This window comes from Coturnix japonica, chromosome 2, assembly GCF_054131305.1.
Source record: "Coturnix japonica strain WE chromosome 2, WE-NBRP24, whole genome shotgun sequence".
Classification (NCBI taxonomy): Eukaryota; Metazoa; Chordata; class Aves; order Galliformes; family Phasianidae; genus Coturnix; species Coturnix japonica.
In genome coordinates, this window is record NC_140664.1 from 4,870,001 (window position 1) to 4,882,574 (window position 12,574).

At 37.3% G+C, this 12,574-nt stretch overlaps 1 protein-coding gene across 2 annotated transcripts in view; it reads left to right on the forward strand.

The window, feature by feature from the left end:
* Positions 1-12,574, forward strand: part of FAM135B (family with sequence similarity 135 member B) — a 178,793-nt gene that overhangs the window by 106,955 nt on the left and 59,264 nt on the right. For both annotated transcript variants that reach the window (XM_015856404.3, XM_015856405.3), the window contains one exon: positions 7,794-7,933. In XM_015856404.3, coding sequence (XP_015711890.2) covers positions 7,794-7,933 — 140 coding nt within the window. The remainder of the gene's footprint in view (positions 1-7,793; positions 7,934-12,574) is intronic.

A 12,574-nucleotide genomic window follows, 5' to 3' on the forward strand; every position in this document is an offset into this window, starting at 1 on the left:
TGGTTTATCCTCTGAGTCCAGTGCAGGTAACTGTAGTGCAGGAGATAAAAGTTTGATCAATATGTGGCATCCATTCATCACCTCCCTGAACACAATAAGCATAAATGTTACTGTTGCAATAGTCCATTAGGAGGGTATTTAGTTCTGAATCCACATCATTAATCAGAGGATTTTAAACTAGTACATCCCCAGCTGGGAAACCTTCAATTTCTAGTTTAGTGTAAAGGCTGTAATTTTAGTTCAGGACTTTTCTGATTCAGTTACTGATGTCAATGAGATGATGCCAGCTGTGCTATGCGAGCACTGGGAGAGTAATTAGTAGGTCCTATGCTTGCCACGTCTGTAAAGTACATACAGTCAGGGTTGTTTGTTTGTTTGTTTATGTTGTTGTTGTTGTTTTCCATCTCTGACGTATCTGAATATCTGAATCTGTAAATATTTGTGGTGAGAAAAAAGGAGATGTCTTCCTCCCCCTCCCTATTTTTTTCTTGTTCCCCCCTCAAGCAAGGTGCTTTAACCTTGTCAGGGTATTCTTCTTTCGCACACCACTAATTCACATAAAAGAGTTTGTGAAATTTTTAATGGAAAGCAGCTTCCTGCCTGATGATTGGAATTAATTAACTCTAAACATACTATTACTTCCATTTGCCTTTCTTTTCAGAAAATCTTGATTTTTGCCAGAATAGTACTAAATTCCCTGGGAAGTCAGCATGACATTCTGAAATTGCTGTATTCCCATGATGATGAAACACATACCTAGTGTTTGGGTGCTTTTAAAATTCACTTCAACAATTTGTTTTCCATATTTAGGACTGAATTCATTTTTATCCTTCAGTCCGTTTACATTGCTCAGCAATGCAAAGTGACACTGGCACTGGAGGCAGTTATAAAACATTTGATTGAATGGTGTTAATGGACATTTATACAAATAGACATTTATGCAAATGCCCATTGTACATGAAGTCCTTTTAAAGCTTATTACGAGACTTACTGTTCTCTAAATAGTCTGGAATCTCTCTTCCAAAATTTAATTTTAGTACCAGACCCTTCTTTTCCCAGGTTACTCAGTTCAAAAAATCATATATGTTTATGGAAAGGGATTCTCTTTTCTTACTCTGATTATGTGGAACAGCACAGGGACAGTGAAGGAAAATTCAGAACATTAAGAGCTGTAATAGAGTACATAGCAATGGATATTCATTAGACAGTCACTTTCAGTCCCAAGGTCTCTCTTGCTAATGTGCTTAGTGTGAACTCTCCTTTGATGCTTACTGTTCTGAATTTATCCTGTACCTTAACACAAATTAGTGTTTCAGCTACAGATACAGTATACCAAAACCAGAGAAACAGAGTATGCTCACTACCTCAATGTCTGTTTTAGGAGGAATTTTCATATAGCATAAATGACATTTCCAGCTGAAGTTTACCACAGTTAGCACTATTTGATTAGTTGTGGTGGAGACCTATAATTATCTCTTATTTAAGAAGGCATATGGCTCCAACAGATGGTAAAGGGAAAAAAGTAAGTTAGATAAACACTGCTTTTTGCGCTAGGCTTTCTGGTCTTTGGTTGTGTTTTACAGTGAAGAGCATAGGTTCTAGCAAGATGGCAGACTGTTCATTCAAGGAATGTCCACATGCCTTAAATTTCACTAAAAACAGAAAAATAAGCATGGCCTACAAGTGTTCAAGAAATTTGGCAACAGTAGAAGAAATTAGATGACATAGGAACTTAGTAAATACATATGTGTTTTGTAGGAACTCTAAACAATAAACATCTCTCTTCTGATATTAGAGATATTAGTGGGAATTTTGAATGCCAAAGACCAGAAAGACAGCTCAAAGTGTGTGTCTGGACTGAAAATGGTAGTCAACCACTAGACAGATTTGGGTTAAGTTTTTGACAATACTAACTGGGAAGATACATGCCATAGAAATAATTCATATTACACTCAGGTGGGCTACAGGAAGTCCAGACTGAGATTTTAATGACATTGCTATGTGTACCCCTCAGTGACCCATTCTCCCCACTGAGCTGTGTGAGAAGACTGTGACTGTTTCTAATTTGCTTCAGGGCAAGGGCAGTGAGCTCATTTTACACTGCCTTCTTCTGTGATGCTCCAGCAGATGACTTTCCACTCAAGAAGATTAGGAAAGATCACAGGAACCAGTGACACAGCTTGTCTGCGTAGGTAGTAACATAAGGCCTGTGGGTAGGAAGGTATTGAAATGCTCAGAGCTCTTTCCCAAGTGAGTGTGTTGCGTTGCCCTTCATCTATCTGTGCACGAGCGACCCAGGAGAATGAAACTGTGTTTGAAAGGATGTGACATTTACTTGTGTGGGAACCCAAACATATAGACTATGATATGTTTCTCGAGTCTCTGAATTAATCTGAGATATAAATGCTTCAGTGTGTGCTGTTATTCATAATGAAATGTTTATGGTAAAGCTCTGTTTACAACTACAGCAGCTTGGCTTGCCCATGTTATTGAAGAATATATCTTTCATTAAATCAAAGCTTAGCAGAACTGAGCAGAGTGTAATAATGCTATCCTCAGATGGCGAGAAAGATTCAGGATTTTTCTAGTAATTATCTGGTTTCCACTGCTATGGATGTAAAGGCATTAAAGAGGATAGATTTGAAGTCAGATTACTTTTCCATATGGATTTTTTCCTGACGCTGTAATCATTTCCTGTTCTTTTTTAGAACTCACACACAAAACTCAATAAAGAGCAGAGACAGAATTCTGGAGAAGGCAAGATGTAAACCTGGAGCCATCTTTCAAAAAGGCTGTCATACTGACATTCCCCAGAGCTGTGATTTTATATTTAGAATAACAAATATGACTTTGTTCTCTGCCCTGCTTAGGGGATAGGAAGTGATGTAATCTCTCCAGTAGCAGAGTGCTGGAACCAAGTCATCACATTTTCTACTTCCTTATTTTAAAAAATTACTGAATTGTCTTGCTTCTCTGGACTAGTGAATAAAGGACAGAGTCAGGGTGAGTCCTCTTTCTGATCTTTCTTTGTCAAACTCCAGGATAAATTGTACTAAAGGTGGAGGTAATAGAAAGTTAAAAGTATGGTGTTTTCCCTCCGTAATTCTCAGTAAAGCTATAGCTGGCATGTTCTACAAGATTAATAGAAAAAAATTGTATGTGGGGAAATTATCTTTGAAGGCGATTTTAATACATTTTCTCTTATTCCCACCACTTTTTCTTTACTCTGAGGGCAGTGAGGAATTGGCACATTCTTCCCACAGAAGCTGTGGATGCCCCTTCTCTGGAGGTGTTCAAGGTTGGGTTCTATGGGACCCATCGATGGGCAGCCTGAGATGATAGGTGACAGTGGCAGGGGGGTTGGAACTAGATGGTGTTTAATATTCCTTTCAACCTGAGACATTCATTGATTTTATGATCCTATGATTTTCACGTTTTATTTATGCCTTGCGCTTCTTCTAGGGTAACCTGACATTATTTAAGTTTAGTTTTCTTAATAACAAAGTAAAACAGAATAAGCCATGGATCTAGTACAAAGGCTTTTTCCATTCTTCTGGGACCCAGTGGGACCAGAAAGTAAAGCAAAGTGACGTAGTGATGACCATTCTAGTTGTTCATGGTCTCTGTATCACTACAGCTAAGTACCTCTTCCTTTCTAATGGTTGATTTTCCTTTATAAATTCTCTAAAATATATTGCCTTTCACCCATGGCTATGTTATCATCTAGTATGAAAATCTGGGTTAGGGACTGTGTTAGGCAGTTGTGTTTTTGTAAGCCCTGATGAAATAAAAAGAAACACAGCTCCATCATTTATCAAAGGTCTTGTTATACTTAACTTCCCAGGCAAGTCTGGGTCTCAGGCAGGGATGCGTACTGTCCTTGAAAAGGACTGTTGCTTAACATATATTCCAGTTTCCTTCAGCAGTTACAGATAGCAGGAGGAAGCAAAATTGAAAATGCAATTATGGAAAGAATTTAGCTGATGAGATTGGAGCATCCTAATGATTTATATGCCAAGCAGATTGCAGAGAGCTTAAGAACTGTCCAATCCTATTGCTAGCAAACAGCAAGGATCCACATGACTTCGGCAGCTCTGAGGGATCATTCATCATCAAGTCTTCACTACAGCAAGATACTGGCATTTCAAAGTCTCTCCTTGACAGACATCAGAGGTTGAAATGTGCAAGTGTCATTATCAGTTGAATCTGTCAAGGCGAAATGTTACTGGTATAGAATGACTCTGTTCCTTATCAAGCCATTTTCATAGACCAGAAACAAAACAAAATAAAATAATAATAATAAAAAAGACTGAGTACAAAATGATTAGGGTACAGAAGATCTGAGAGTAAGAAAGGAGATAACTAAGGCATAATGAGAGCCAATTAGTAGAAGAAGGGTGTTAAAAAGGCTCAGAGTTGGAAAAGAAGAAACCGATAAAGCTGGAGAGGACACTGGGGACATCCGGCCAGTAAAGCCTGAGAAGAGTTATAGTCTATCTGGTCTGTGTACTAGGGTTTTAGATATTCTTCAGATGTTCTTCAGGACCTGGTGCTCTTTCTTGAGGATGTTAAACAGGTTTTCTTATCCATTGCTAGCTTACTAACATACTAACTTCTACTTTCCCACCCTGTTCCTCTCTATATACTCTGTGATATTATGGAAAACATACTTTGTAGAAGCTTTTTAACATGTGCCACAGACAGCTCCCTATTGAAGGTTCATTCTCCTGGAAATGGTTCTCAGAACAGTGCAATTTCTATTTTTACTAAATTTGTTTGAAGATTAAATCTGAATTTGTTACTTAGCTCTTTCAATGTCCAGATATTTTGAAGGCTAATTTCATCCAAAGAAGATAAGCAGTAAAGAAAAAGCTATTTAGGAAAAGGACACAGGAAACAGGATTTGTGGTGGCTTAAGAGACATAGCAAGTGTCACAAATACATCTCCTGACAAGAAAATATGCTAAGCAAAAGCTAATATCTGCAAAGTTAGTCGTTCTTTCTTGAATTTACCAAAACTTAAGACATTTGAAACTGTGGAATAAAGAGCTGAACACAGGTAAATATTGTCTTACCTCAAGCTCTCACCAGGGATTGCGAGCTTGTGCTGTCACAACAGACCATGCTAAGGAGTGCTTCTTTTTTTCTTACACCCTCCCTTTATGTACTGAAAAGCTGCTATCAGGTTTCTGATGGATGTCAGCCATAGTAAACACCAGCCTTCATTCTACTGTGTCTGTTAGCTGAAAAGTTTGTACATGTCAGAAAGCTTCCCAAGAACAAGGAGAAATCTGCAGAAGTTACTGAAATGATGGTGATGTTTTTATGGAGAAGACAAAGGATATGTCTGTTTGGTTTGGGTACCACTTCTTATGAGTGAAAAAAGCTTGAGTATGGTCATGCAGCCAGGTGTACACTGCCATTTATCAATGCTTACTGAACGTTTATGGAGACCAAAAACTGCATGTGAGCACAGTGAGGAGGTGGGTAGTGTGTTTCAGCAGTGGCAACAATGGGTCACCTCAACTAATGCAGATTTTCGCGTCAACAAGATGCCAGCTCTTGTTCATTGCTGGTGAAAATAGATAGTTGGATACAATGGTGGTGACTGTGTTTTGTAGCAGAGAATTTGCTCTGTCAAACAGTGTTATTCTCTGTTTATCTATAGAAGTTCCCATGGAAATAAATTGAAGGCATTACTTTTGGAGTGACCCACTTATATCTGTTCTTAAACTAAACAATTTTTGGCACTGTATTTTATCTGCATGTTTTTGATTTTGACCTTCCCAACAAGAGAAATGACTCTTTATGCTACCTTGCAACTCTGGCTCCTAAAGCAATTATACGCTAGCAGTGGTCTGTGCAGGAGTGCATTTGAAAAGTAAATGACATTAAACTTTCCATCTTTGAAGAGTAGCAGTATATCAATATCCAAATCAAATAACATAAAGCTCCCTTTGTCTGCCAGATAGGAATAAGAATGCATTGTGATCCTAATGCAATTTTTGCAGTGTCTCTAACATGATGAGATTTAAATTAAAATAAATAAGACTGCATGCTTAGAAGAGCTAATCAGGATGAAACATTCTAGCCTAATGAGTGTAACACCAGGAAATAAACGTGTTTTTCTTTAGGCTGCTTGGACTTAAAGAAGTATTTGGAAGGTTATGTGATGAGAAGGCAATAGTAAGGTGAAACACTTAATTTGTGCATGGTTGTTCATGGTGAAAGTTGTTAATAGGAAAATGATTTTAATGTAGTTTGGGTTGACATCCCTGTGGTCCTGCTAATTGATTAACAGAGGTCTTATTGCTTTTTAATGAACTCTTTCTCACTGACCCTTTTCATTAACTCCCTTTATTTATTTATTTGTACTTCTTTGTCTGCACTATTCCAGTTCTGGCAGACAGACATCACAACGTGTAATGATTACAATTGATTATAACGTCAAGGCTCCATTCGCTTACCTGTTGTGACATTTAGTGCCCTTTCTTTCTTTCTTTCTTTCTTTCTTTCTTTCTTTCTTTCTTTCTTTCTTTCTTTCTTTCTTTCTTTCTTTCTTTCTTTCTTTCTTTCTTCCTATTCTCTCTCTCTCTCTCTCTCTCTCTCCCTCTCTCCCTCTCTCTCTCTTTCTCTCTCTCTCTCTCTCTCTCTCTCTTTATCTTTCTCTCTCTTTCTCTCTCTCTCTCTTTATCTTTCTCTCTCTTTCTCTCTCTGGACTGGGTTGGAAAGAACCTCAGTTTGGTACTCAGCTGTTCATTGGGTAGACACACAAGTATCACAGACTCCTTCTGTAACTCATGGCAGGTGTTGTTGCCTTCAGTGTAGTTTTGTAAAGCTAAGCAAGTCCTGCTCTGTTCCTGTCAGTGAGAGAAGAATGGACTTCAGTTGAAAATAATTTGTCTCATGAATCTTGCATCCTTTTTCATCAGATTACTAGTGTCTTAAAACCCAGGGGTTCCCCTGTAGTCATATTGTCTTAAAACCCAGAGGTTCTTCTGTAGGCAGAAAAAAAACCTGCATACAGTTTCCTACAGAAGAATTCAAAGTTAGGTAGGGCTATCTCTATCTTGTATATGTGAAACTTATTTGTTTTCATGTGATATAACAGCACAGAAATGAAACCTATGACTGTCTGAAGACAGTGGGCAGAAGCTTAGGCTTTAGGTCCTTGATTTCCTTCATTCAGTCTATTTTGTATGGGCCAACACGGCACCTCTCACATGGGCCAATGGCATGTAGGATTGCGCAGGACTTTCATCAACTTGAATAAAATGTTTTTCGTTTTCTATAATTTCAACCAAGATGCCTGTGCACTTTGAGGTTCCTAAGTTGAAATTTGCTAATAGTTATTGTCTTACCTCCCAGGGAGTGACTTCTAGAAGCACCAAGGGTAACAAGAAAGTAGCCATTTTTAAAAGATGCTCACTGTAGACAAAAGTTGAAGCATTTGAGGTGAACACCCATAGCTCATGCTTCTGAAGACTCCCTGGGGAACATATGATGCTTTAGGTTTCATTAGAAATAAAGTTAGTAGAGTAAGTAAGTGCTGGCATAGGTTTAGCTATTCTCACTTTGAAATCCAACCTGCCTAGTTCTGGGTTGTTTTTTTTTTTTCTTTGAATACTGTGGTTGGAAACCTGTACCAACCTCCTCTGTTAACATTAATTATTGAGAATGCAAGTGTTTAATTACAAGTTATAATAAAACTGGCCTAAATAATCATGAAGCATAAGAGAGAAAATAGTCTCCATGCAGAAATCACACCAGCAGTCTGTCTGTGTTTTGTGCAGGTGATTCCAGCCTTTGCTCAGCCTGTGTTCATGAAAACAACGTTTACAGCAGAATATTTCAGATTTTGTACAGGAACGAAGAGATCATTCTTAATGAATCAATGAACTTCAGAGTACATCTTCTTCTGGATGGTGAAAGGGTGAGTTGTCTTGGGATGTCAATAAGATACAGGAGGGTTGGAATTCCTCGTACCTGATTTCAGGTGGCCATCGCATAAACACCTCCACTTGAAATGTTATCATGGGATCTATCTGGTGTCACAGGTCTCATCAATATAAGTGATAGAGGGGAGAACATTAGTTATCTGACCTACTGTCAACATCTTCATTAGAAGATCCTGTACTCATCATATATATATATATATATATATGTATATGCTGATGAAGGTGCTTGGGATAATTTGTTTAGATGCAGATGCCTGTACTGTTAACATCTGTATTAGGGCAGATAGAACCTAGGCTCTGTGCCTTTTATAAAATACAGTCTATGCCCTAGCTTTCTAGTGGAACAGATGTTGATATGCTCTAGTGTGTCTGTAAATCAGAAACTCAAGTGTGTCAACCATAATTTGTCACTTGTGCACAAAATCACTCATTCTACATCTGCACAGGTCAATCTCACCTGACAAAATGAACAGTTTTTTGTATCTTTTTTCTCCCCTTATATATTACTGTTACCATCTCTTTTTACCTTGTGACTGTTCTTTTGCCTAACAGCCACAATATTGTGACCAAGTTGCCCAATTCCTTCCAATCAAAGTTCTCCTCATTTTTCTTATCACTGCTCCAGACTGCAGGAATGGATCTTGCTAAAGCTTACAGTCTCTATTGTCTTCCCATTCTGTGTCAAATCCCTCAAGCCAAGCACCCACACAAATGAAGTACATGATCTGAAGTGCTCATCTTGTGAGAAATAACTGACTTCATCTTATTGATCAGAAACCAGTGCCTCCCAGTGCTTTTGCCTGTATCTTGGATCTACAAGACAGGAGCAATGTTGAGTACAGGGAGTACAAGTTTTCTAAAGATATATTCGAGCATGACAATTGATTGCAACCCAGTGTGCCATTGCTGTGCACTGCCTGCACAAGGACTGGTACAGAGTATATGGCATCAGGCCCTGCTGTCAGTGATAATGAGAGACATATGACATCAGTTGTTTTTTGTCAGATCAGATTGCTGTCAAAAATAGACCCTATTAGTTGTACAGCCAGCATGAATTGTGTGCTGCGCATTGGGCCAGAGATGCTCGATGGACCTTAATTGTATAACTTTGAGCATAAACATATTTAAAATTTCTGTTTCCACTGATTCCAACCCACAATTACCTGGATTATATATAAATCTAAATTAAAATGGGTTGAGAAACTAATTTAAACTTATTTCTCATGCTTCCCTTTCCTTCTCACTTTTTATTTTATAAGTTGTGATCAGTTTATTCCTCCCTTGAATTGTTGTTTGATTGCTTACAAGAAAAAAATATTAAATGCATTAATATTCGTTAGAAAAATGTCTCAACATATTTAATTGAATATTAATTTTATCCTTCCACAGTGGAACATCTCTGATTAAGTATCCCACCCCTCAAATTACAACAGTTTCCAATCTGTTAAGCAGTGATGATTTCTGATGATTTTTGCATTAATATTCAGAGGAGCTGTGCACCTCACAAAACTGAAGCAATAATCCCACAAGATTCCTCATAGTTAAAACTCATCCTGACTCTTCTGTCCCATGTCCATCCCAAGGAGGTCCCTTGGGAAAAAGATAACTGCCCAATTCTGTGTTTGAACAGAGAGATTTTATAAAGAGAAAAGTCTCTTATCTCTGTATGAGGAAGTTATTCTGACTTTTCAAGTGTGTAGAATATAATGATTAATGAGTTTCTTGGCCCCAGATGAACAGCTGCAGATATTCTAAAAAATCAAATGTAAAAAGTAAAGGCTCTGTAAAACTTTCTTTCTTAGGTGGTTAGCAAAATGCACTTGTTAATGCTCCTAACCTTGGATTTATGCTGCGTTATCTGATCCTCCAGGATTGTAACAATTCAGTGTAAATAGGGGAGGAAGTAAAGAGCACTGCTTTACAGGGCGCCATGCTCAGAAGACTCCTACTATATTTGCAACTACTGCTGAGAGACAGTATTGCGTGCTATTTCATGTCTGTCACATTATCTGATATGCCTGATGCAATTCTTGCAAAGTAGCTTTGGGGAACTACATATGGGTCAGTACATTCTGTTCATCACTTAATTTATTTAATACACAATAGATGCCAGTTGTATTTGAATCTGTTTAGTGCTCTGCTATTTATTTTGGCCTGAGGGTGAAGCATTTGTTTGCTGCCTTTTTTTTTGTCTAAATCAAAGACATGGTAAATACACAAGTTAGTTAGGCTGCAAAGTGGGGGTATTGAGTTTATATGCTCCAAGTCATTTCTGCTGCCAGAACTGATGTTATCAAATATTACATCAAGGAAGCAGTATGCCTTCTCCGCATGGTGCTAGGGTGGTTTTGTTGATGAGATAGGCTCATCAAAACAAAACAACAACAAAAACAAAGAGAAACAGGAAAAGAGGAAAAAATAATCAGGTGCATGTTTAGACTAGATTATTTGCTACTGTTTTATTTCCACGCAGCTCAGAAGGATACTTTTTTTTTTTTTTTTTTTTTTTCCTGGTGTTATATGGAAGAAACCTCTATTATCCATCTACAAGTGACACTTGAATATACCTTTTACCATTTAGATGGTGCTCTAAACTGTATTAAATGCCTTTCTCTATGTTATCCCAGAATTCATTATTCTTTGAATTTGAACCAGTTTTGCAGACTTTGATGTTACAGAGAAGTCTAATTTTCTTTCAGTCTTGACAAAGAAGGAGCTCTGCCCTTTTTTATTGAGCAGTAAAATGAATAACTTGCTTCCTTGCTTGCTGGCTCTGTTGGAGAACAATTTAGTAGCTGATGGAGAATAGAATGAGGCATTCTGGAACATAACAGTACTGGTAGAATTTGTACTTTCCAGTGAGATGAGACAGACAGATCATTCAGGTTGACATCCTGGATAAACTGTTAAACATTATGGAAGTACATCACAGGAGTTCTGGAAACTTCATTTGCAGAGTTGCTTAGAAAATAAATCAAAGAAGTAAACATAAACCAGAAAAATTAGAATTTGAAATTGAAATGATGCGTTTGATTCAAGACTGCTTCAAGAGAAATATGAATGTTACTGTGTATATACACTTCATTGCATGATATGCTTCTGTATTTCATATACAAAACTTTTTACTGAGTAGATTCCAAAGATTATTTAACAAAATACATTTCCCTATGAGGGTAGAAAGGAGCCTGAATTCTGGACATTCTTTCCAGGAGTATTTTGTGCTCTCAGCCAAATGTGGTTTTGCACAAGCTGGGCCAAAGTTCCAAACCAGGGGAAATGTTGACTGATTCAGTCCTGTAATGAAGAACTTTCCATGAGGCACAAGTTAGCATTACGAGAAACTGTAGGGCAACATTAGACTGCTGTGAACAGTTTATATTTTTTTATTTCCACAAAGATATTTATCTTCTCTTTTATCAGCTGTAATTTTGATCATTAATACAACTTTGCAAAAAACATCAGAAGACCCTTCACAGTGTATCTAGAAGGATCACTCCCTGGCTTAAACAGTCAAATATGAATTATATTTCAGATAAATTTTTCAGGCTAATATCTTAAGTAGGCTGGTTTAAAATCTTAAGTCTTTACTTCAGGGAAAAAAAACAAAAACAAAAAGACAACAACAAAACTGATAGTATGTCAACTTTTGGACAACTTTATATTCTATAGATGATAAATATGGAAATAACCATAACAGTCCCAGAAGTGCTACGAAAAGCAACAAATATTTTATTTAAAGACAGTATTATTACATACTGAAGACTGACAAATGACAGGAATTTCAGTGTCTCTTCTGTATGAACCATGGGAGGGACATTTCAACTTTTCCCATGTAAAGGATCTAATGCTGCTATGGTTCTAATACATCAAAATAAGTAAAACACAAGAAAATGCAGCAAGAATCAAAGTGGTGTAGTAACTTTCATCATATAACTTCAATATGTCACTGTCATGTTTGAGCTTTGGATTGGCTTCTAGATAATGTGCAAACGTGGAGAAAAGAGATTTAGACATTCAACCTATACATAAGCATTTTAATGTTAGTTTCTCCTGAAGATTTCAGTTATTTTAAATCCACAGTCCAATTTTCACTAGCTTTATAATTTAAACCTCCAGTACACAAAGGAAAATGCGCAATATCTGTAGTGAGTACTGTGATATGATTATATGTGTGTTCTTGCACTGTGTTGAGAAATCTGATTTCAATATAGTTGTGGAACTAAAAATACTGTTGCTGACTTGCACCTTTATTCATGTTCCCGTGCAGAAATGAATATCTCTAAGTCTCTCAGGTACCTACTCATTGCCTGAAGGTGTTTTGGGCAAGTGATTCTAGCCTGCTGTATTTGAAGCTCTTCAACTTGCTTAAACTCAAACAGATCCAGTGACAGCTGAAGGTACACAGTAGTTCTTAGGCACAAACCCAAAATTTCAGCCCCTTTGTGGGCAGATGAGGTTTGCTTTGTCTGATGCTCTATAATTGATTTTAATTCCTAGTTTAAATTCAGAGTGTAGCTTCAATAATGATTATTTCTTTTGCAACTGCCAGCAACTGTGATTTTTGGTGACAACAACTCATTAAAAAAGAAAAAAGCCTTTTTTTTTTTTTTTTTTTT